This window comes from Lissotriton vulgaris, chromosome 2_1, assembly GCF_964263255.1.
Source record: "Lissotriton vulgaris chromosome 2_1, aLisVul1.2, whole genome shotgun sequence".
In the NCBI taxonomy this organism is placed as follows: Eukaryota; Metazoa; Chordata; class Amphibia; order Caudata; family Salamandridae; genus Lissotriton; species Lissotriton vulgaris.
In genome coordinates, this window is record NC_141687.1 from 932,671,861 (window position 1) to 932,698,542 (window position 26,682).

Genomic DNA, 26,682 nt, shown 5'->3' on the forward strand with positions numbered 1-26,682 from the left:
ACGCTTGACTAAACCCACACCCCACATTGATCTTTTATCCACCCCTCATTTATTTTCTCATGTTCAAAACATAGTGCTATGCACTGTGATTCAGCCACCAATCACCATTCCAAAATTAGTTTTTATTTATACATTTAAACTGACAAAGACCCATTTACTGCATAGCCTGCTTCTAAGTACATTTACTTTTGAAATGTTTCCCGCTGCCACATATAAACTGTACTGGCCATTTTATCCTGAATTTCAAGGCTAAGGGTACTATTTTATGACACTTAAGCTTGGAGTAAATTAGATACTTTTTACAAATGTAATGTTTCTTCTGTGTGTCAGCATATATCACATGCATAAGAGTAGGTTGTGCAAAAGATGTAATGTGCAGTGATTTACTGTTTTTTTCTCGTTTTTCCTTGGAGGCAATGGCAATGGGGATGATGACCGAGTACTACCATTTCATCTTCACAACCTTGGTGAGCTATTTTTTTTTATTCATTAAGTTTATGATTTGTGTAACCTTATCATAAATGGCTACTATCTAGTGGGGTCGCCGGTAACGAGTATGAGTGTGTGTATGTGTAGCGTGTGCATGCTTTTTTGTGTGTTCTTATGTGAATGCTTTTGTGTGTTTGAGTTAGCATGACAAACGTTTTGAATTACCAAGGCTTTTTTATATATTTTTCTCATGCAATTGATTCTTGGATTGCTTTTTACTATGCTCCTTATTTGTTTTTGAAGAAAAAGAGTCATTACATCAAACAGGTCCAGCTCATAAATACATTCCAAGAAGTAGATATCAACAAATGTTTTGTGATTCTACATGCTTCCTATAATTATAGTCTGCAACACAGTCCTGTCCTTTATTACCTGCCCATATCTTAGTTGTTGGACATGGCCCTTTCTGTAAGGTCACCCCAGATTTTTTGCCTTCTTCCGCCTTCCTTTGTTGAACCCATTTTTATTGGTTATTAGAACTCTGTGCACTTTCTCCCTGATAAACAGGGGTGAAGTGCTCTCTTCTTAAAAATGGATGAACATCACCAAATTGGTATATTTAATGTTCTTGTAAATCACTGGTATATGGTACTACAGGTACCAAGGGCTTGTACATTAAATGCTACTAGTGGCCAGCAGCACTCATTGTGCCACCCAGTAAAGCAGCCTTTTAAAACATGTTTCAGGCTGAACACTGCAGCTTATAGTGCAGTTTTAAACCTTTAGCCAAGCATAAACTTTACCTTTTAATACTTATAAGTTACCCTAAGGTAGGCCCTGGAGGCTCATAGGGCACAGCACATACTATTTAAAATGTAGGACATGGGTTTGCGTTTTTCATGTCCTGACGGAGAAAAACTCATTTTTCACAGTGTAAGACCTATCTCTCCCTCATGCTAACACTGGATTACCTTATTACATTTAATAAGTTGTAGCTTCAGTTTGAAAGCAGATAGAGAAATTATGTTGGCACGTTTAGATAGCTGGCCTTTACTTCCCAGAGTTTCTAAGGACTTTTTAGGAGTTTTCAGCTACCTGTGCCTGTTAAGGGTTTCCCTCACAAGAATGTGTATTTGGCCAAAACAGTGAATAGGACCTGGGTGTAGCTGGGAGATGAACTTCTGTTTTTGCTGACTTTATTTTTGCTGTCCTTAGGTCTCAGCACACTTTACAACTGCTAACCAGTGATAAAGGGCTTGCGCTCTCTCCTTAAAACATGGTGGAATTGGCTTATACCAAAATGGCATTGTTAGACTTTGCATCTTTGGTGTGGTTTCCCTCGACTTTTTTGCCTCTGCTTCCTGTATTTTTGATGCTGTGCTGGATTTTGTTTTTGCTGACTTAAATGCTTTGGGCACTTTGCCACTGCTGATTAGTGTCAAAGTGCAAGTGCTACCTGTGTAAATTGATATTACAATTGGTTCTCCCTAATTGTCATTTTCCCTAATTGTCATATATGATTTACAGGTAAGTCCCAAAGGGCACTGAGTGTGTTAGGGCCAGCATTGATTGTGCCACCCACATGAGTAGCCCTGAAAAAGTATCTCAGTCCTGCCACTGCAGTGTATGTGCAAAGTTTTAAACTGACATGTTGAGCTGGCAAGTGAACCCACTTGTCTGGCCCTAAACACACCTTTTGCACGATGTAAGGCAACCCAAAGTACCTCCATGTGCAGGGTGCAGTGTATGTGAAAGGTAGGACATGTACTAGTGTGTGTAACATGTCCAGATAGTGAAGTACTGCCAATATTGTTTTTCACTATTGAAAGGCTTTCTGTCCCACAGGATAGCATGGGAGTTACTTTGTAACATCTTACAAGTATAACTTCCATTTGGGACAAGACTGATAAATAAAGTTTAGGCTCTCTGAACTTAATAACACATCTATTTTGTAACAATGGTTTTTATATTGTGTGTTTGAAAATGCCACTTTTAAAATTAGGCATTTTCTCATTTAACTATTCTGTGTGCCTCTGCCTGTTTGTGGATTGACTGTCTGGTTTTGGAGTGACAAGAGTTGGGGATGTGTATTCAAGGTAGATAGCCACGTGGGGGTTTGAGGTGTGCCCGGCCCCTCCTGGATGACTCAGAGCTGAGATGAATAAACCTTGGCTGCATTCAGAGTAGTGAGAGGAGTTATCCTTGCACCCGAATAGGGCCTATCTTCCTTGACAGTGCCGCCTCCATCCCCTGTGGTCATACTGCACCAGTATGGACAGAACTGTTTTGGACTGAGCTCAGAGACCCTGGCAAAAAAGCAAAGACAAAATGGGGTATAAGTAGTGAACCTTAAACCCCAGAATTTTAGATCGCTTCTGGACTCAAGAGGATTGTTAGACTTGGCATCTTTTGGCGTGTTTCCCCTGTCTTTTTGCTTTCTGACCTCCCGGCTTTGACTCTGTTTTTGCTGGTTTAGTGTCTCTGCACACTTTCTCAGTGCTGTTCAGTATTAAAGTGCAAGTGCTCCTGTGGTACATTGTTATTATGGATTGGTGTTTCCATGATTGGCATATTTGATTTACTAGTCAGTCCCTAGTAAAGTACTCTGAGTTGCCAGGGCCTGTAAATCAAATTCTGCTAGCGGGCCCGCAGCACAAATTGCGTCACCCACATGGGTAGCCCTGAAAAGGTAACTCAGATCTTCCAATGCAGTCAGTATCTGTGTGCAGTTTAGTATTGCCATGTCGACTTAGAAAGTGCACCCACTTGCCAGGCCCTACTCTTCCCTTTTCTTACATATTAGTCACCCCTAAGGAAGACCTATGGTACCCTTGTGAGCAGGGTATAGTGTATGTGAAAGGTAGGAAATGCCCTGGTGTGTGTGGCATGTCTGGATAGTGAAATACTGCTAATTACATTTTTCACTTTTGCAAGGCTACCTTTTCCCATAGGATAGAATGGGGAATTTGCTTATAACATTCTATAAACATAATTACCTGTGGGAACAAGGTAGCAAAATAAAGGTCGGTATGCCCAAACTACGAATGTTAAAATGCATCTTTTAGTGAGGGTGATTTTTACATTCTGTGTTTGAAAATACCACTTTTAGAGAGTAGGTATTTTCTTGCTTAGCCATCCCGTGTGGCTCTGCTGGTATGTGTATTGCCTGCCTGGCTTTGGGGTGACAGGGGCTGAGGAGGAGCAGTGGCTCCAAAGAGTCTGGATGGGTCAGGGCTGGGCTAAATACACCTGGGCTGCATTTAGAGTAGGGGAAGGAGACAATGCCGTTTGCTCCTCCTGTCAGGAAGCTGCACCAGAGAGGACAGAAGTGGTTCTGGATGGGCAAAGACACTCCCTGTCTCAGAGAACAAAAGATTTTGTGGTATAAATATTGGGGCCAAGACTCCAGAATTTTAGAACTCTTTGGACCTAAAGACTGTAAAGAAGAAGAGCTGGAGAAGCTGTGAGGAGGAACTAACATGTTGCTGAGTGCTTTTCTGCGTTGGCCTGCAGTGGCTGCTGCTGTCTTGGGCAGTGAAAGGACTGGACTGAACTTTCTGCAACTTCTTTATTGAGTATCTCCAAGGGCCTGAAATAGATCTTGCCTCCTGTTCTGAAGTCTCAGGGACTGCATAGACTTCACCAACCTCTGAGTGCTGCTTCTGGAACAGCTTTTTCAGCTGCCACAGAGAAGGGAAATACAACGGACTCCGTCGCTGGCTCTGTGTCCTCGTGGCATCGCAGACCACACCATCCATATCTCACACCGCAACCCTGGTCTCACCGATGACGATGACTGCCGCCATGGAGCTGCTGCTTGCATCGTGACCTGTGGGCACCGCATTCCACACAGCCTCGCTTCACTTCGCCATCCTGGTCTCACCAACGCCATCAGTGCTGCTGACTTTGACACCCATGACCGCATCGTGGCTGGGTGCACCACTCGCAAGTTTCGCAACGCACTGCCTCGTCCCACACAGCCATCTGGCCTGCTAATTGGCTCTGTCAGCTGCACTGCAACCTGTCAGCACTGCATCAAGCACCGTCTCGCCTTGCTGCATAAGCCTTGGTCTCATCGATGCCGTCTGGATGATTGTCACTGAGCCACTGCCTGCACCACATCGAGAGGACACCGCACCCTGCACCGCTTCCATTTTGCAACACAACTGCAACAGTTGCCACAACCGGATCGCACAACCGTGTGAGCCGCAACGAGAAAGGTACTGTTACCGAGTCTGTCCATGATTTCACTGGCCCGTACAGATGAGGTCGGCTGGAACTGTTAGACTCTGTTGTTTTCAGCCCTGGACGGAGCTACCGACTCATACGAACTGTGTTTTTCTAGTGTTCTTGCTAAGTATACCTTTTTAAGTACTTGTAGTGGATTTTTTATCATTTTAGTCTTGTTTTAAGTACATAAAATATTGGATCTTTTTCTAAAACTGGTGTGGTGTCCTTTTGTAGTTTTTTCACTGTATTACTGTTGGTTTACACGCTGCCTCTAAGATAATCCTGACTGCTCATGCCAAGCTACCAAGGGGGCGAGCAGGGGTGTAACTCCCTTACTCTGACTAGGAAGAAGGGCCCCTACTTGGACAGAGGTGTAAACCCCTGCCAACTAGAGACCCTCATTTCTAACAAGGATCCTTTGCCAAGGAGAAGAGCTGAAGAGCTGTGAGGAGAAGTACTGCCCCTAAGCTGTGTTCCTTGTGGGTTGGATGGCAGTTGCTTCTTCTGCCAAGGAAAGGGCAAAGGCTAGAACTTTGCTGAGAAACCTGCTTAAAGAAGAATCTCAAAGGGCCTGTGTGTGCTGGCCTCCTGGTCTGAAGTCTCAGGGACACAAAGACTTCACATCTAGCTCCCCTGAACTCTACTGCTGAGAGTTCTGAACCGCCAGAAGGTGCCTGTTCCAGTAGTTTCGGGCATCTGGAAGTTTTTCCTGCTGTTGTGTGTTAGACAAAACCTAACAGAAGCAAGAAAAACCATATCCAGTGCTGTTAGCGATGCCTCCGTGAGGCCGCAACGTGCAATGAGGCCAAGGTCACTGCTCGTGAAGTGCACAAAGCACCACCTGTCCTGTGCTGCAGCTCTGACGCCTTTCACCACCTACCAACATCTGCAGTTATCCCCATTCCCGATGATAGTGCAAGCACCGACTCCGTCACCACCTGCACCTGCATCGCGCTATCTGGGCACAGAAAGCCGCTGAGGGTGACTCCACGAACTCGCCGAATTTGCATCGCTTCACCGGAACCGATGCCTCATGGGCGATACAACAGTCTTTCCCTGTCCTGGATTCGACACATCACCTCCTCGCGGAAACAACACCTTGCCTCCTCCATGGCAGCCAGGGAGCCGGCCTCGACCTCATCACCGATGGCTTACCTCCACAATGCTGTGCATCGTAATAGACTTTGTTTTCCAAGCCACTGTTTGTTAGGGGGTCCGTGTGACTCTGTGCCCGACGCTGCGCACATCGCAGTTGGCACCGTACTTTGGATTTATTGCCATCACAACATCGTAATAGCCCCAGGTGGAGCTATTTGTTTTCATTGTTAATGTGGTGGCAGCCAACCAGATCTCGTCTCAAGAGCTGTCGGCTCCGCTGACCCTCTGCTGCATGAAATATGCAAAGTGTTTGAGCTCTAATATCTCAAAAACTACCAAATAGATGTACACCAAATCACAAAAAGCACACTTTGTGGACCAAAATCTAGCTTTCTTGCAAATTTGTTATAATTTCAGTAAGTCGGTTGGGCTGTAGCTCAGTCTAATTTTTCTATGGAAAAATGACTACAGAAAATGTTTTTTGCGGCCACTCTTTTCTTCTATCCCTGCTTTACAGATCACCCTGAAACTTCCAAGTTAGGAGCCAATGTGGAAGAACATTTTTTGGAAAGTTTCATGAAAATTTGTCAAACGGCATCAAAGTTATTAGGAAAACAAGAAATGCTTTTACAAAGGAAACGTGGTCATTACTATAACTATAACTACCTCAAGCGGTAGCCAAGAAAAAAGGGGGGTAGAAAAATGTGTTTACCATGTTAATTCCCATTGAGATTTTTGACGCAACTACAGCCAAAAGCGCTGGATGGAATTACACCAAATTTGGCTGAAATTGGTCCAGAAAGTGTGCTTCTTTGTTTTTTGGTGTAAAAATTTTCTGCAGTTCTTAGGGTTTTAAAGGAAAACCAAATTTGCATATCTAAGGATGCTGACCCTTTGCGAATCTTGCCAATCTCATACAGAGATCTGATTGGCTGCCAACACTTCAACCAGGAAGTGCTGGCAGCCATGTTGGGACTCAGCCTCAGTCGTGCCGCATAAATTATGCAAGAATGAAGTTGCTTTTATTCATTTCAGGTCAGGTTGGTTTGGAAGGTATTTTGCCAACTCAGAGCTGTAATACTGGGCCTGGAGTGGTAAAAGACTTTTGTCATTTTGCAGCTCAGCATATATGGCACTGTGCTAGTCCTAGGCTTAAAGACTTTGCTGTAGAATTGGCAAATACTTTGTCTCTTTCTATCTCGGCGTAGATGGTACTGTCCTAATCCTATGCTTAAAAACTTTGCTAGAAAAGCAGATATTTGAGGTGAGCAAATTTAAAGTGTCACTGGTATTATAGGGTGCTCTAACAGGAGCTGCTCTCCACCTAAACTTGAGAACTATCCAGAGTTATCTATTTCTTTTTAGCATAATTTATGCAGCACTCTATGCCTGAAAGTGTATTGTTTTGACTTATAATGGGTGATCCCTTTCGTCAGTACAAAGCTAAACCTCTCTGAAGAGCTATAATTATAGTGAAATATGTTTCTGGGGTTGTTTTTGTTCATTTCAGGTTGCTTTGGATGGTATTTTACCAACCTAGAGTTGTAATACTGTGCCTGGAGTGGCAAAAGGCTTTTGTCATCTTACAGCTCAGCATGGATGGCAGTGTGCTAATCCTATACTTAAGGACTTTGCTGCAGAAATGGCAAAAGACTTTGTCTCTTTCTATCTCAGCATGGATGGCACTGTCCTAATTCTATGCTTAAAAACTTTGATAGAAGAGCAGCCACTTGAGGAGAGCAAATCCAAAGTGTTGCTGGTGTTGTACGGTGCTCTGTACAGGAGCTGCTTGCCACCTTAAATTACGAGATACCCAGAGTTCTCTTGTTCAGACTTGTATATGCATATATATATATATTCACTGAAAAAACCATAGGTTTCACACCGGTTATAGTTAGGAATTAGCATTTAAAAAACCTATTAAATTCACTGAAAAAACCATAGGTTTCACACCAGTTATAGTTAGCTGGAAATTTTACTGATATGAAACCATTGAAATTCCCACGTTATAGTTAGTTGGACTCACTATAACTTGCGTGTGCAATGCACTGCTGATGACATCACATATTACATCACTCATGACATGGTCAGTGACATCACTCATGACATCACTGATGACATCTCAAATGACATCACTGATGACATCGTCCAGTGAATGTGTGTCTTTCTGAAAAATAAATATATTTTATATATGTATATGTTAAGATCGACGGAAGAATAAATGTTTAAATAAGTGTCTAAATGGATGTTTTTTTAAAAAAAATTGATTGGTTAACTGGCTTATTAAGTGTATCTTAGTGAATACATATATTAGCGAGTAATGTTTAAATATTTAAATATATGTATCAGTGTTTTACTTTGTGTATAAGTGGCTGCATGGGTTGGTGAGTAGCTACATGTGTGTGTATATGGGTTATTAGATGTTTTTTTAGTATCAGTATGAGTGTCTGTATGGTTTGGTGGGGCTGTTACTTAGCACATAGATGCATCAATGACTGACTCACTGTTTGTATGTGTTTTGAAGACAGCATTTGTGTAGGATTGTATGGGTGGATGAGTGTGTATATGTGTGTGTTAGAGAGTGAATGCCTCTCTCACTAGTGTCTTTATGAGTAACTACATATGTTTTAATCTTGTATATATGAGAATTGATGTATATAAGTAGGTATATGTGAGAGTGAGAGATTGAAAGAGTTCCTGTTTAAATAAGTATGTGTTTCTATAAGTGATTGTTTAAGAGAGTAAGTATGTGTAAGTTTCCTTAGAAGTAATGTGCTAATGTGTGTGTATAGTTGTATATGCAAATAAATGGATGTTTATTAGTTTGTTTGCATGTGTGAGTATATGTATGAGTAAGTTTTTGATGACTGTCAGTGTGTAACAGAATGAATAGGGGTATCACTACATATGATGAGTGAGTATATGTATGAGTGAATACATAAAACTGTTGGTGAATGTGTGAATTTGTATATAGATGGTGAAATTACTGAATTGGTTGTTGTAACTGGTATGGGTATATCCACTTTTTTGTTAATGTTAGTTTCTATTTTTGAATATGTGTTTCAAAGGTTACTTTACAGTGAAAGGAGGTCTGTCACTGTGTTACAAGGATGGTGTCATCAGTGATGTCATGAGTGATGTCACTGACCATGTCATGAGTGATGTAATATGTGATGTCATCAGCAGTGCATTGCACGCGCAAGTTATAGTGAGTCCAACTAACTATAACGTGGGAATTTCAATGGTTTTATATCAGTAAAATTTCCAGCTAACTATAACTGGTGTGAAACCTATGGTTTTTTCAGTGAATTTAATAGGTTTTTTAAATGCTAATTCCTAACTATAACCGGTGTGAAACCTATGGTTTTTTCAGTGAATTTCATAGGTTTTTTAAATGCTAATTCCTAACTATAACTGGTGTGAAACCTATGGTTTTTTCAGTGAATTTCATAGGTTTTTTTAATGCTAATTCCTAACTATAAGTCTCACTTTATAAATAAGACTGTTAGCACTCTAGTTGTTCTTTAGAACACTCTGGTAAATTCTGTCATTGGGCTACAGTTGGGCTACATCTAGTTGAAATTTGGGCTACATTTACATTTTTTGGTCTCTGGTGGCCATCTTTGGGCTACATTGGGCTACATTGGACTACATTTGGGTTACATTTTGGCATTTTGGCATATATATATAGCCCAATGTAGCACAATATATATTTTATCAAAGTTAATTTTCGTAAAAACCACTTAAGAATAGGGCTACCAGTCCCTACAATTTTTCCCATTTTTTTTTTTATTTTTTGCTTTGGAGCGTTCCCGGTGCGCTTCCCGGGGAGCGCCCCGAAAAGCGTACTTTTATAAAGCGCCCCCGGGCGCGCTCCGAGGAGCGTCCCGTAAGCGCCAATATCGCGAACGAAAACATGATCATGACGTATCGCGTAGCCGCGTCCGCGTGATACGCACGGCGTAAGCGCACCCGGAAGTACTCGAGCGAATACGATCGCGCAACGTAAACATCCGACGCGCTTACGCTACGCGACCCGAAGCGCCCCCGGGCGCGCCCCGGGGCGCGTAGCGTAAGCGCGTCGGGTCATGTGACCTGAAAATAACACTTTTCATTGGTTCATAACAGTTTTAGTTTCATAATGTTGAAGCCCCTGGTCTTGTGACCTGAAAATAACACTTCTCATTGGTTCAGGACAGTTTTTTTTCTAAATGATGAAAGACCCCACCTTTTTTCCTTATTCTGACTTTGTCCTTTGACTGAGGAAGACCTGTTTGTACATCTCTGTACCTTTTTGATATTAATAATGGCTTCAGTAGCAGCAGCAGCTGGTGCATCTGCCCCACCACCACCACCACAACCACCAAGAGGACCACCTCAAGATTATATTGGTGGTCAAGAACAGGAGGAGGAGGAAGAGGAAGAGGAGGAGGGGAGGAGAAGATGGCTGCCTGAAGAAAATACCCCATACAAACCCAAGCCACACATTGTATGGGAGTTTTTTTCAATCCCAGAGGGCAAGAAAAAAGTGAATGCGCCCAAGGTAACTTGCCTAATCTGCAATGATGAACTTTCACGGGGCAACCCAAACAAAAAATATTCATTTGGTAACTATACCATGATTCGTCATATGACCAGAAAGCACCCAAACAACTACTCTCGTGCTGAGTTCAGGGAACTGGCCAGTAACCTCCCCCAGTCGTCAAGGACCACCTCCCAAACAAACCAACCCACTTCATCGGGACCAGAAACATCCGAGATGATGCCTTGCATTCAGCCAAGATTTGCTGATTTTAAAATCACTTGTTCTGCATGTGGCAAGCTTATCGCCTATGGTGAAAAAAGCGTTAAGCTCATCGTCCTTGCAGGTGATAATCACAAGTGCCCCAAAAAGAAGTAATTTTTTGGGTTTTTTATTTTTTTGCTCCAGTTGAGCCAGTTTCAATTCCCTTTTTTTGTTTCTCCCCCTAAAAAAATACAAAAAAAATATAAAACTGTTTTGAAAAGCCCAAAAAAGTTCAAAAAGTTCAAAAAACACAAAAAAAATATAAAACAACAAAAAGAAGAAAAAAAAAGTTCTTTTTAGAACTACCTCCAATTTCTAAATAAAGGCTTCATTTTTTAAAAACTCTTTCATCTTTTTCCCTCATAGTACGCTCCCCGGGCCGCTCCCCGGTGCGCGTACCGGGCGCTTCCCCCGCGCAAAACGAAAAAAAAAATATTTTAAATGCCCCGCAGGGCCCTTTTATAGCCCCCACATCAAACCTAGGGGGTCAAGGGGGGGTCTACCCTGCCCCCTTATGGTCATTTCCCTCTTTGTTTTGCCCACCTCTCGTGTCTCGATCCTACCGAGACACAAGATGGCGGCCGCTCCGGACTGTTTAGAATGTTTACAGACAACTGAGAGCCAATCAGCTTTCTGCGCGCAAGTCGCGTGGCGCGCCTGGAGCGCTCTCCGGTGCGCGCACCGGAGAGCGCCTATAGATATATATCTTTTTTTGAACCTAAATTACTCAAAATCCACTGGAGCACATATCTTGAGACATAGCAAAGGCACATCGGGCTACCAGTCCCTACAATTTTGCCAAGTTTGATGGAAATCCATTCAGCCGTTCGGGCTAAAAGTGAAATCGACCGCCCTATGGAAATTAACATGGGGAAAACGTGTTTTGGGACCCCCCTTTTATCTCGGCCCCCGCTTGACGTATCCCCCCCAAACTTTCAAGGAAGAACCGGAGCTCGACGAGGCCATTTTCAGGAAATTTTCAGGCAGATTCGTCAACCGGTGCCAAAGTTATTCCAAATAGAATTTTGAGATTTAACATTGAAAAAAATCCTAACTATAACTACCTACTGGCGACCGCCAGTAGGTAATATATATATATATATATATATATATATATATATATATATATATATATATATATATATATATATATATATATATATATATATATATATATATATATATATATATATATATATATTTATATTACAAACCTCAAACTAAAAATCAGACTGCAATTGCATATTAGTATTAGGGGTGGACAGAACGTGAAACATGAAAACTCAGCGAGATTCTAAGGAGTTCCATGAACAGTCGGTAATTGGCATGTCGCGCTGCTTGCCCTAATTTATAGCATTGAGAGCTTGTTCCACGCTGCAAAATCAGTGCGAATGGCACCATGCGGTGCGACACAGGGTGTTGTTTCTTTGCAGCCACTTACCAACTGTCTCTCCGTGAACAATTGCGACCATCTGTAACCTCCAGCATTGAGGAAAGTCTCACCAAGTGATCTCCTAGCGCCTTAAAATTGCTCTAGGAGCTCCAATTCTCGCTAGTTTTTGCCAACTTATCTATGGCAAGCTTTGCGCAAAAAAACTCTGCCACTCAGTCATTGACAAAATTTGGCCAAAACTCTGCATCACAAGCATAATGCACAGTGGCCAAATCTCTGCCAACCCCAACAGTGTAGCGTAATTTATTGCCAACACCTAGTTAGTATACCAAAGTGCTAATTTTGTGTTAACCGGTTTCATTTTGTGACAAATTATTGTTTGTATTCGTTTTGATAGACAAAATATTTTTTTTCAATTTTTACTTAGATTTTGTAGTAAAAGGATTTTGTCATAATCTCATCTAATTTTTTCCATTGTTTAGGGAATTTCTATTGAAGTAACCAGGGCAGTTGTATAATTCAGCATCAAATGGACTATGGGTAAATGTATGTTCACTTCACATAATGACAAATTAAGTTCTTCCATTTAGTGAATCAACAAATATTAAAGTTGGATTCTGCCATCACCCCTCTCCCTGATATAAGGCAACACACATGCCAAGCACTGTCTGACATAGACCTGCAAACACAATCATGAACATCAATTCTGCGTGAAGTACAGACCTGGATCATGAACACAGACAAGAAAATGTGGTTTCTATGGTGCATGACCTAACTTAGATAGGTAGTGTCTGTGCTGAAATAAGAGCCACTGTAATGATGGAGTCGTAGATGGCAGTGTGCTAATCCTATCCTAGCCAATCCTGGCACAGCATTAACATCGCCACTGTGCCAGGATTAGCTAAAGAGCAGGGCTAATATTGCCCATAATGAGACCCGGCGCCCCCGGGTCTCTGCCTGTGTGAGTGATTGGGGAGGAGGAGGGAAGGGGCTACTGCGTGTGTGCGCATGCGTGGGCAAGTCATAAAAATGACTTGTCCTAAATGTGCAGACACTTGCGCTGCCCCCTGCCACGCTGCTGCTATCTGCCACTGCCAGCCTGCAACTCCCTGCCGCAGGCCCGCCCCCCACACCCTTTCGCGATGACGTCACTATATAGTTAGTGACTCACTCCGACCGACCTCAGGCTCAAATGCATTAAATATGAATCGGTAATTTTACTTTTGGTATGTATGCACGCAGTGTCAGTGACAGTCAGTCAGTGACGGTCGTCCATGGCTAGTGGGCCAACGCCCCAATGCCCCCACTGGACGAACCGCCACTAGACCATGCTCTGACCTCAAGGCAAAATTCCAACGTGCACATAGAGAAGGGAGCTCTAACTGCATTGTATTCTTTGTGGCCGCCATCTTATTTCCCAAGTTCTTCTTTTCCAAGTTCCTGCATTAGTTATACAATGCAGGAGCTCCAGCCAAGGTGTTCACTTATTCGCATGGGTCCATGTCTCTACGCATTTAGGGCATTCCCCGTTTACAATGAAGAGGCATACAATGTGTGCCTGCTCATTATTTATTACAGAAGAGCTTACTCAAGATTCTAAAGACCATTTGAATGTTTGAAATTGGCCATGGGTGCAACGCCCACTGCATTCCTGTAGCACTTCCATAAACCAGCCCTATGTCATTTTGTTATCCATGGCATCCGTGATAGGACGCCTTCTGTGACAGGTGCCAGCAGGGCTTAATTTGAGCTAGGTATTGCAAGTGGGGCCCACTGGTGCTCCTTTTTAGGGACTGTTCTTTTACTCATCAGGCTCTGACCAGATGAAAACAGACAAAAACACAAAAGAGAGAAAGGAGGAAGAGAAAGATGGTAAACAGTGTCAAAGGCAGAAAGCAGATATGAATAAGAACCTGCAAGAGTGTGATTAAGGGACAGGGAGCGTCTGGTGGTGAGTGAAAGAGGTATTAGGTGGAATCAACACTACACAGTCGTGGTATTTGGCCCCCTCGACATTTGATAATGGTGGCCATTTGCTTTTGAGAAAAACTTTGGATCTTGGCACGTATTCTTTTACAAATTAAGTACTGAGAATTCTTACCACTGACCTATCCCTGCAGACACAGCAATCACTGCCACACACCTATCAGTCACAACTTGAAGCTTGAAACTCACAGCAACAACACAGGAAGTGTTGAAACAACCTCACGTGTTGTGGTAAGGGGCCTAGCATGCTCTGACCTCAAGGCAAAATTACCTCCTACCCAGCAACCAACCGATTCCTGTGCTTAATTTGTGTTGCAACAAATACGAAAACAATTAACTGTTGCTCTGTGGACTTCGGATTATTTTCTGTCGGAGCTGTGTATCCGTGATCGTTTTTTTAAACGTTATTGTTCAATCAACAGTTAATTTCCTGCTAAATCGAGCAAAAATAATCCTGTCCTTTATTCTCTGGGAGGGAAAGACATCCTGTAACAAAAACAAAGCAGGAAATGTTTTAAAACTTATTTGTCAAATGCAACAGACATTTTAATTACCCAGCCTCCCCATTATCTACTCTTGCCAGCTTTAAAGCGCTCTGAGATAACCTCATATTAATCAGCCACTTCGGAAAAAACAAGACAATTTCATCTGCGTATTTTACGAAGGCCTGGAGGAGACAGGACAAAATACAGAAAGATAATAAATTAATAGATTAGCAATCACAATTAATGCCACTTTCTGTAATAACGCTACTATCTTGGGAACGATATTTTAATCTCGCCGATGCTCGGGGCTTCGTGTTCTGCACTTGTACCCGAGCGTCAGCCGTCAGCCGCACTAGGCTCACAAGGGGGCTAATGAATTGGGCTGTTATTTTGTAATGAATGCCTCTAAATGGCCCCCAGTCAATACTGAAAACTGTGGATCAACATTTGGCAGCGCTCACGTCGAGGTTCTGCCAAGCTTATTGCAAGGTTAGACACAGTTCACCAAAGAAAGGCCTTGCTACCCATCAGAGACCTGTTTACCACTCCCAGTCAGAAGCTAGTTCGGCTCTGAACCAGGAGAGACGAAAAGACAGGAGTTCATTTTCAATTTAGAGGAGTTAGTTAGTGGTACTGAGATACGTTTATGTTACTTATTTTTGTGTGTTGCACAGCATATACTGTAACCTAAGGTTGATATCGGATCTTTCCCACTTTTATTCCCTTGATTCCCCTTCATTTTGGTCCGGTATGCCTTGTGGGGATGATGTTGTGTAGTTTTTATCTGACTTTCTAGGGTCTGTATTATACAATATAGTGCCTTTTCCTTGTTAGCGCTGGGTGCAACTTTTATTTAAAAATCAGTTTTTATTATTTGCATTTACAACATTGGCAAGGAAATCAAAATAGAGAGTAACAGCTGTTACAGTCAACGTACACATTCGCTTTGAAAATTCAGCAATAAATTGTACAATAGTCCGGCCGGCTGCAATAAAGACTTTAGACATTAGATTTAACACATTTCCCCCACATGCCTCACAGGTCATCATCAGAACTGTCTTCTTCATAGTCCCGTATAGGTTCACAGATGTTCCCTCGGTAAACGTACTATGCCTCCCATATTTTGGTCAATTTTTTAGGACAACCCCGGTTTATGTAGACCGTCCTTTTGGCCATCATGGCTAGGTCTATGTCCGTACACCAGGCCGTTAGTGAGGACAAATCCTCGGCTCCCCATTTCTGCTCTATATTGCTCTTTGCCACCAGTAGCCCTAGTGTAGCCCACGTTTGCGCCAGGCGCGTGAGGTCATTGGGTTCCCACATGTTTAGTAAACACTTTCGGGGCTCAGGAACCAGTGACAAACCTGTGACCTGTGACAGCGTCCTCAGTACCCTCCTCCAGAAATCAGCTATCTTGGGGCAGTCCCATAGTGTATGGAAGAAGGATCCCTCCTCCCCACATCCCCTAAGGCAGTATGGATGCTGTATTGTGCCTATTTTATGTAGGGTGCGTCTAGTGTGGTATGTGCGGCGCAGAATTTTAGGCTGAACGAGTTGGAGCCGTGCTGGATACCTACCTCCTTAGGAGAGGCCAGTGCTTCCTGCCACTCCGACTCGTCTATGTTCCCCACGTCAACCATCTATTTTTCCCTTAGCGGCGTTGTAGGGTCCGGCAGGTTATTGATCAATTTACGGTAAGTAAACGACGTGGCGCATTTCTGCAGATAGTCTGTGAGCAGCCTGTCTTCCAGCGGGGAAACCTCAGGGACCTCCGTACCCTGTGGTAGAGACGCCAGCAGCGCATGTCTGATTTGCGTGTATCGGAAGGCCTCAGATGGAGCGAGGTCATATTGTTGTCGGAGCTTGGCAAACGGAATCACATTTCCTTTATCCCACGGTGGGTGCAACTTTTAAAAGGGGGCACTCAGCACCAACAAGGAGAGTGCAGCATACACCATATTAGATTGAATGTGCTGCCCCCAGTGCAGCCGCAAACTCGTGTTGCCCTGAGTGCAGCGCATTCACGTAAACTATGAAGCAGCTGCTCCGATTTTCACTAGGCAGGCGGAAACCCGTCTTTACTTTTTAGAGGGGTGAGCTAACCCCTTGCAGGCAGGTGAGTGACTGCACCCGCCTGCAAGGGGATATCCATAGGGCCCCCTTGATACCTCCAGAGTGCTGCCCTCAGGGGGTGCACAGACAGTGCACTACTTTTTAGGTAGCACAATAATGAGGGAACACCCTAGGATGATCGTGCTGGTGCTATGTGTGCACCAGCGCTATCTGCATTACAGAAGGGGCCGCCCAAGCATCTGCAGCACCTTCTGTAATACCAAAGTGCCTAAATCGAGCACAAACACCGGTTGCTTCCCTGGGGGCACTTTGTATAAAATGAACCCAGGTATCAATCTCTTCTCTATCTCAGTGTTTGGAGAGCTCAAAAACATTTCCAGTAAGGTTACAGGTACAGGTGGGTCCTTCTCCTTCCTGTACTTAATTGAAACATAAACATGCAAGGGCAGATTAAGAATTCACGCAATGCAGTTCAACAAGGCAAGTTGCTGCACTGATTGCAGGAATGGAAGAGAGCTGAGAAGCACTTTATCTTCAAAGATATGGCACGCTTCAGCTCTCTCCCGGCATGGCTCAACCGAGGTTGCCCAGTGCCAACACAGGTACACTTGAGCCATGCTGCATTACAGGCAGGACTGTTTTTGTGTAGGAAGGAATACCTAACTGCACAAAAACAATCCAAAGACATGTTTTCATTTTTATATGTGAAGAAGAATGCATCATGCACAGAAAGAGGAAATGGCAAGGAGGAAACATGTTTTTTCTCGTCTGCACGCCTCTCTGTGAGAGGTGTACTAATTTTATGCAATTCCAGTTTTACAAAACTTAGTAAATCTGCCTGAAATCCATAAATGGATGCACGGGAAAAGCAATGCTCCACCCATGGAATGCATACCACTAAGAAATGTAACGCAACACAGCTCAAGTGGCTGCATTGCATTACATTTCTTTACAATGCCAGGCCAGGACACATAAATCAGGGTTTGCGCGTGCTTGTAAATTCTTGATAGGCTTTTGGTTGCCCTGCATCTCCTTGCGCGATGCAAGTGAGACCCAAAGGCTTAGTAAATCTAGGCTGCAGAGTCCAGACTTCAAGATAGAGTTGGAAGGAAGGATATCATGGCGTGGCTGGTTGCAGTACTCATGATTTCGGATCACATTTCTAGTTTTCATGGATGCCAACTTGTCCATTCAGTTTGGCTCATTGGTGGCTGGGTTTAAGTTCTGTATTGTAAATGCTCATGTTTCACAATAGTTAATCGTAAAATTGAATTGTCATACAAGATATAGGGTTCACAGAAAGGGGTGCTAGAAGGAGGATAGAACAAGGAGGTGCAGGGGACATGGACAAGTGAAATTAAGGAAACAGACTGCAGGGGACACAGGTGAGGAAGCAGAGAGGCAGAACAGTGATGGGTGAGGAGGGAGTGGGGCACATGGTGTAGGCAGTGTGAAGACACTGGGGGAGGAAATAAGATTAGTGGTGGGCAAACTTGCCGTGCGATGTGATGTGTGAAATAATAATGTAATGCAGCACATGAAGGTATGTTTTAGTATCACAGGGTTTGAGAAACTGAAGTATGTTCTGTATTGTACTATTGATGTGTTGTGATAACTGGTGTAGTGGTATGGTTTTGGTGGTGTGATATGAAGAAATGTCAAGTGAATGGTTTGTGAGTTGGCATGCAGCGCTTCGTTTGAAATGTTAGATGCAGGTGGGTCCACTGGCACTCATTTTTGGGGACAGGCCCTTACCTTTAGTCATCAGATTTTGACCGAGAGCAAGAATGAGAAAAACACAAAAGTAGGAAAGAGGAGGATGTGGAAAACGAAAAAACTGTGACAAAGTGAGAAAGCAGGTATAGAAAAAGAACCTGCAACAGTGAAATAAAAAGGCAGGGGGTGTCTAGTTTGGGAAGAAAGTGGCATGAGAAGGAATGAAGACTACACAACCTTGGTATTCAGCAATCCCAACATTTGTTGGCGCCTGCTGCTGACTCCTGAGCACATAATATTTTACTAATTAGGCCTGGTGGCATGTGCTGTTATCTAGAGTGTTGCCTGTCTATTGGTAAAATGCAAGTGTGGATAGAAGGTAAAGCTGGCCTACAAATGTCTCTTTCCTTCTGTGAATTGTCTCTTATCAATAATCAGCTTCCCTGGTAATACTTGTCCTGAGGCCCTGCCCTCTTATCTGTACCTTTTTTCACCTCTTATCCTGGCTTCTCTTGGGCTGGAAGGCGAACTTTGGGACATGTGGGCGATGAACTGTGCAGAGGAAAGTTAGAAGCAGAAGACCAGCCTCTCCCGTGATCTACCAGCGCCAAACTGGTTGCCAAGGGAAGTCCCCGTTAACATATTTGGACTTCAAAATGACACCTGGGAGGTAAAAGCTTGATGGTCCAGGCAATTGGCAAGGACCTGGTCACAAGACCGAGTGAAAATTCATCTTTGAACAGGGAGGTCAATCAGGCATGGCGTGGCAGCAGATCATTATTGGGGCATGCCTAGCAGGACAGATCATGCATAGAAAGCATTCCCCTGGTGTAGGGTGGGGGCCCATAGGGCTCAAGACTTAGGGAAACTTAAAAAATTGATTTATTAGTGGAGAGGTATTTAAGTAACATGTGCATTCATTATGCAAAAGTAATGTCCACTTTTCTGTGAATAAGCATGCGCTGCTAGGAGAATGTAAAAAGGGTAGCAAAGGCCATCAAGCAAATTAGATGCCACACATCTTTTCTGCTAGGTAGGAATTAGGTCTGGCTGGAGTTGCAATGTTTTCTCTGCAAACTTCCCTTCTTTCTCACAAGCGCTCTGACTGTTGTCTGTAGTTTGAGAATGTTTGTGCACATGGAGTTTCACCTTAAATCAGGTCTTTTGGGCTGCTGTTAGGGTTCTGCAAGAAAGCAAAATTCAATATCCATCCAGTGTCATAGCTGTTAAGAAAACACGTGTAAAGTAAACTTGCGAGACAATGGCACAACCATTGTCAGTGCCTACTAGCATTCACAAGGACATATTGACAAGATGTGGGGGGAACTATGCAGGGATGTAAACATAGGAAAGCTTTGTAAACTATAGAAAGACCATTATTCAAGATCTTCTTGCTCATTTGCTCACATATTAAACACCTACCTTTTTTTGTCATTATATCACTATAGCGCCTGCAACTCTAGGGCCCCTCTATCTGTGCACCTCGTGGCCCAGTGCATTTGTTCTTGACCCCTTCCATTCAGGCCGGCCAAGGGGCCTCTCCCTAGGGTGATAACTTAATTCTAGAATACGACTTCATTCAATCCAGACCTTTTCTCTAAAGCTCACTCTATCTGGAGAAGCCAGCCCTTACCCAATCTGCACTTCCAGTTTTACAGTCTAGATCCAAAAGCCACACCCAGGTAGCCGCTTTAATACACTCTACAACTTCCAGGGGCGATGGATCTGTCCACTTCTTGCAGATTTCCCTCCATGCAATAAGTATCAAATAAAACAAAAGGCCCGGCTGCTCCCAATGCAAAGAGCAACATGTTGCCAGGACCACTCGCAGGAGGACCAACTATGACTTTATGACTAATGTTGCCCCAATTATATCTTATAGGGGAGCCTCTCTGCCAACATAAAATGCTTTTATCCTGGTTAACTGAAAAAAGACGTGATCATCATTGACTTTTAGAAAGCCACGCCTTCTACACCTGGGAATGGGTTTCGCTTCAGCTTTCCTGGTTTGACAACTGAAGATAGTAATTTCAAAGACTCACACCAGATTGACTGAAAGTCCACCCCTTGGAAGGTGTCTCCCCACACGGTGTGTGCTGATTCTGATTTGTTGATCTGCTTCCAGGAATTTCCTATACCAAAGAGCGACCTCCTTCTTTTTAGATCTAATGTCCTGAAGAGAGGACTCAAATTCCCAAATTCCCCCGATCTCCACATTCGAGGACAAAAATCAGGAAAACAGTTGCACGTACTAAAACCTAGATATCCCATCCCCCACTCTTACTCTGAGGGCATACCAGGGTAACAACCCTTGCATTGCCATCAAATCCCCACATTTATCAATCCCAGTGCGGCGTAGTGAAAGACTCGGCAAAACCTTCATACAGTCTGGAGTACCTGGGCAGTCCCATATTGGTGTAAAGTCAGAATAATAACCTACACCAACCAATTTTCTAGCCTTACACCAGAGAAGAAATGCAGACCTTAGAATCTTCAATTGCACCTTTTTCAAATACTTATGTGCACCAAACTTATACAGAAACTCATGACAGCCGCCTCCTCCGTCATCTCTCAAAATACCTTACCCCAGGTAGAATTATTGGGTTCTTCCAACAGCATTCGGATCTTCTTAAACTGCATTGCTATGGCATACAGAACTAAATAAACCCTTTCTAATCCACATGAATCAGCTGAGGGGCTCGCTTGGCCAATCTCCCTGCCAAAATACCCATAAAGACCTTATAGTCTATGTTCAGCAGGGATATTGGCCGATAGGACTCTGCTTTCCTGGGATCCTTGGCGGGTTTTAAGATCAAAACAATTGTGTCTTCTTTCCACGTTGTTGGAATATGCCCGCAAGCGTATACACTTCAATGAGGAGAGCATCAGGGCCTGCAGTCTTGCCATTCTTATTCTGGAGTAGACATGTCCTAATCTCTTCTTTTGTTATAGGGCATCCATAACTTCACTACCCTCCAGTGTGGGATTTGGAGTTTGCACTTTATCTGGCCAGGCTTTAAGCTGCTCTAAGTCCGGGTAGACCTTCTTCGTATATGACTCAGAAAAATAAAGATACAAGGCAGACTTGTATTTCCACTGCTGTATCTGAGATTTCACCCGCAGGATTGATGACAAGTTCCTTAATGTAGTTTCTTGACCTATCCGCCCTTGCCTTCCATCGCAACAGTGCACCAGCTTTCTCTCCATACTCTAAATCCCTCATGCACCTGGATTGCCAACATTACCTGCACTTCATATCCAATTTGTTCTTATAATTTAACCTCCCCTTTTCCAATTGGCTTAACAGTTCCTCCCTTTTCTACACTCATCCTGAGGCCCGGTTGTTGGAGATCCATCTCCAAGGCACATACTATATCTTCCAATTTTTTTGAGATTTTGTCTCTCAGTCTTATTCTTTAAATGAGCCAAATTTTGTAACACCCCTCTTATGAATTCCTTAAAAGTATCCCAAACAACTTCTAAAGAAGCGGATCCTGCATTATGGGCAAAGAGTTCCACCATGGCTTGTTTTAAACCCTCAATTATGGCAGTGTCTGAGAGAATGGGCCTTTTCAATGTCCATCTTGAGCTTGGTCGGCCCCCACAACATTCTAAGGACATACTAACCCCAGCATACTCCAAAATATGGGCAGGTTGAATGTGGACCACCTTTACATTTTCCACCAAAGCCCTATCTACAAAAATGTAGTCAAACCTCAGGAGGTTTCCATACTTCTTCCTATGGAACATTAAGCCCCACCTTTCTCCCTTAGCATGTCTCAATATATCTACCAGAGCTAAATTCTGCAGCATATTGTTAAGGGGCTGCCTCATCCGGGGGGCATGGGTGTGGCTCTTCCGAGAAGATCTATCCAGATTGGGATTATGGAGGACATTAAAATCCCCCATGATTATTACGGGAGATGTAGCATCTACTAGCCTGCCATTTATGAAAACTATACATTTGGGTTCTCCATATTGTATTGCCCTCCGATTAAGTTATCATTAAGATCGGATTGTTTTTAACTTTGTGATCCCCACCTACCCTTCAAAACATTCGGAATATTTAATCTATTGAATCCAGACTCATAGGATTGGGACACCATTAACTAGAAATCTGTCTATAAAAGATAATGTATTCTTCTTTCCTGAGTTACTTCCCTTGGAACGAAAGGAAATGTGGCTTTTTTCCTGATGAAGGTGTCATTCACGCCAATACGGGCATCGAAAAGTTGAAAAGTTGAAAAAAGAAACAGCCCTGCCACAGCTTTATATACTTTTAATGATATTGAAATTGGATGATTTTTATGTTTTTATATATATGAATGTAGAAAGAACATTATGTATTGTTCATTCATATTATGTTTTTAATTAAATAGATAACGTGATGAATAAAACTTTGATAGTTTTTTATAATATTTGTTTTGTTTCTGATTTGCTTTTGATTTTTTTGTGTAAAATTAGCCTTACATTTATTATTCAGCCATTGCCTCGACACAGAATTAGTATGTAGTTGATTGCCTAGGAATTCATTTCACACACTTCTTGGTCAGATGCTACATGACTTTCTACCCAATTTTACTTAGAAAAAAAGATCTGCTCTCGCTGACCATTAAATGGGTTTCTTGTAGAAGAATGACCTGGGCCTGACTTTCTTCTAAATACCTCATAACCAATCTCAGCCTCCCGGTCGATCTAAGACCATTGACATTCTTTGACAGCAGAGACAACTTATTGCTCCCCTCCATTTTCATTATTTTCAGTGGGCATTATATCCAAACCTTCGCACAACAATCTAAGCCAGCAGGCATCATACATAAGGCAAGGAGACATCGAGGACCTATTTTTTCTTTTTTTCCCCACTGCTCCCAACCCAGTGCCCTTCCCCATCCCCCAACGGTGCCTCCCTTCTCAGCCCACATTGGGTAGCCCCCCAATTGCTGTTAAAAGTAACTGATTCCTTGTCCCGCTGAAGAATATGTGTTCTTATTTGAATATTATTAGTTATTTTTGAAATACTGAAAATATCAGGGTAATTGATGGTACCTTGAGTAAAATAAATGAGTGATTGATCCCTCCATACCGTTCTTTTTTTGTACATCTCCAATTGCTTTTAGGTATGCAGCCTAATTGAGCTCCTCCCAAGAGGAACGTACTTTCTTAGATACACAGAGAAAAACAAACTCAGCCCCTCAAACCCCCATTCTCCCCTACACAAAGCTCCACCTAGTAGAGATTCAAAGGGACACTTTTTTTATAAGGTCAATTAAACCATCCACTTTATCCACTGACCTATAGTTGTACATACGGTTATTCCACATTACCCAAAGCATTGCCAGGAAATTGTACTTTAGCCCCAAGGCTATTGAGTTCCTCCTTCCTCTTTCCCAGCTCCCATTGCTTCTGGTCAGTGGCATGACAAACTTCTGATCTTATGGTGAAAGAACAAAAGCTGACCGAGAAGGGTCCATTCCCTAAGGCTGCTCTCAGGATCTCCTCCTTCACTGTTAATGATAAAAAGTTTACCAATATTTTTCTTGGCCTAGCACTTTGGGGATTTCTTTTGAATGGATCCCTGTGCACCCTCTGAATCTCAGAGTCCAAATTAACACCCGACCTATCTTTTAAAGCTGTATCTTGCACCAGAGAATTTCCGAAAGCCCTCATGACTGATCCCTCTCCGGACTATGGAACAATAAGAAGTTGAGGGTTATTTCTATGAGAATGGTTTTCCAACCTCTCAAGAACGTCCTTCAAACCGTGGCTTTGTTTTGACAGGAGGCTTAAACCAGAAGAGTTTTTTACTATTTCCTGCCTCGTCAAAGCCACCTGTCTAACATCCCCATCCACGAGGCCATTTCCTCAAGATTTTGGGCTAAGGCTGCACAGGAGTCTTCAATATCGGCCTGATTACTCTCAGAGATCTTAAGTCTGCTCGTCATCTCCTCTTTTAAGCTTAACAGAATAGAGACCAGGGACTCCTCTGCCAGTGCGCTAAGAGCATTCCCCGTATCCATCTCGCCTACATTTGCAAGGAAAGTAAATCTGTTGGAGGTAGAAACCTGGATTATACTATTTACTGCTGTTGCTGATTCTTTATTCACCTCAGGAGGCAAGTCATTCCTTAATGTTGTTTCCACAGCAGTTACAAGTTCGTTGACTGTGCTGTCCTTTATGAAACAGTGCCGAGGGCCCGGGTATGCATGCACTTTTTAAAAGGATTTAAGGGAGAGGGTGACCTAGACCTTTTAGGCGGGAGCTCGACTCGCTTACCCCTACCCCGGGGGCTTTTCCCCGACAGCTAAGTAGCTTTCCCCGCTTTCTCAGACTTTGCCTCCTCCTCTATGCTGCCCTTAGAAGTAGTACTTAGCCCCTTTGTGGAAATTCTAACACACCGAATCACCACAGCAGGGGGAAGTTCCAGCACTGGGCACATCCCCGACACTGCTGCAATACTTCTAGTGCGCAAAGTATACCTTGAGTATTTGCCAGCAGGCGTACATGCCCCCTCTTCTATAATTTAGCTACCCTTCTCCATGGACAGGGAAGACTGGCACCCACTGAACTTCTTGCTCCCAGTAGGATCCTTGATGTTCATGTGCTACATACATCCCCTGCTGGACAGCATTGAACCCTCCTACCTCCTGTGGGAGGCATCTGCCCTGCTCCTGCTGGGGTTGTTGGTGAGCACCCCTGCTGTCTGCCTCCAAACAGTTCCATTTGACGAGCCAGCGCTTGTGCTGACACTGCCTCCAAGGCCCCTGGCCAAGGCGCCTGCCTCCCTGCAGTGCCGCAATTCTCTTGCTGCAGTTTGCCAGCAGGGTCTTTCAGCAAAGCAGAGCTGGCACTGAGTTTGAATGCCTCCAGCTCCTGCAACAGCATCTGAGGCAAGTAGGACGGGTGCCACTTCTGGTATGGTTATGGAGAGGATGGGGCAAGGGACTGGGGATCGCCTACAAGGCGCAAAAACAGGTACGCTCCTCCTGGAGGGCCCGCGGCCGACTAGCTAGCAGCTGCCATTTTCCCCTTAGTGAGACCAATCATTGTCAATAAACACCTACCTTGACAACTAATGTTCACCACAAGTTATCTTGTATTAGCAGTGTGGAAAGTGTTGGAAAGTGAACTAATCCGCCCATAGTTTTAAGACTGGTGTAGTAAGAGATTCAGATTTATGTATAACCAGTGGTCGAAGTGGGGGGAAATAAGTAGGTGAACTGTGGGCGGAGATCAGGGGGCGGGAATAACCTGAGGCTTGGGTCAGTGGGCGGAGTCAGAGGTGTGGCCAGAAAGAGTAAATCATTCTAATTTTTAGTGTTTGTTTGGCATTTAACTGCATAGTTGCAATGTATTATGTTATTTAATTCAACCAATGGATACACATGTATTTCAGGTTTAATGAGTTATTGACATTAAAATACATTCACAAATTGGGATTCGTTTCCAATCACAGAATGTCCCAAATACGCTTAAAAGTGGAATCACAAGCCATTTGTCTCTGAGCTATGGAGTTTCTGTCATCAGCACGTCTCCCATTTTCCACAAGAGCAGTTCAAACATGAATGACAAACAATTATTCTACACGATTATACAAACCAATATGCATATATAGGAATATATCTATAGTACAAATAAATGCTTTTGCACAGAGGTATATGCTGTATATTTCTGTTTGCTTATGGTGGTTATGTGAGGAAGAGTAAATTCTTGGGTAGTTTTCTGAAGCTAAGGTGGCTGTCCATGGATCCTATCATCCACTTGACAAAACTCCATCCCTCTCTAGGAAAAACATTAAACACCAGAGTTATGAGTACATTTTTATTGTTGCCGAAAATTGATGGAGGCCAGGAAGGAGGCACCATGTGATTTTAGAAAAATAATATACTTGCGAACATGACGCCCCACGTGAGTCAGTACCTCCAGGAATGGTGCACTTCTCCACCCATGGAAAACAATGTTGTTCAAAGAAAGACGAGAAAACAAAAGCAGCGCTTCACTTTCAAACTCAGTAAAGTGTGGCTAATGTGTTTGGGTGAATAAAATCAATCTGGCCATTTTGACTCCACTCCAATTTTTATTGTATTGTAATTGCATTTATATTGCATGTACTACCTCTGACGAGGCGTCAAAGCACTTTTTAGGTGAGTAGCAAGCTACTCCGGAACCCATAAAGGATCAGTGGTGAATTAGTATAGTGAAACATGAAAGTAATATGAGTAGTGGGTATATTAGTCAGTTTTTTGGATTAAGAAGGATAGTGTAAGGATAGAAAAGGGAGAAAGGTTTGCATTTATATAGCGCTTGCTACCCCTGATGGGGTGTTGAAGCACTTTTTCGGCGAGTAGCATGCTACTCCAGAACCAATAAAGGATTAGTGGTGAATTAGTATAGTGAAAAATGAAATTCATTTGAGTGGTGGATATGTTAGTGTGTTATTTGGATTGAAAAGGATAGTGGAGGGATGGAAGAGGAAAGGATTTCGAAAT

At 43.1% G+C, this 26,682-nt stretch overlaps 1 protein-coding gene across 1 annotated transcript in view; it reads left to right on the forward strand.

Moving 5' to 3' along the window:
• GRIK3 (glutamate ionotropic receptor kainate type subunit 3) overlaps window positions 1–26,682 on the forward strand; it is a 653,994-nt gene that overhangs the window by 61,867 nt on the left and 565,445 nt on the right. Inside the window, exon 5 of the mRNA XM_086954197.1 lies at window positions 414–467. Coding sequence (XP_086810323.1) covers window positions 414–467 — 54 coding nt within the window. The remainder of the gene's footprint in view (window positions 1–413; window positions 468–26,682) is intronic.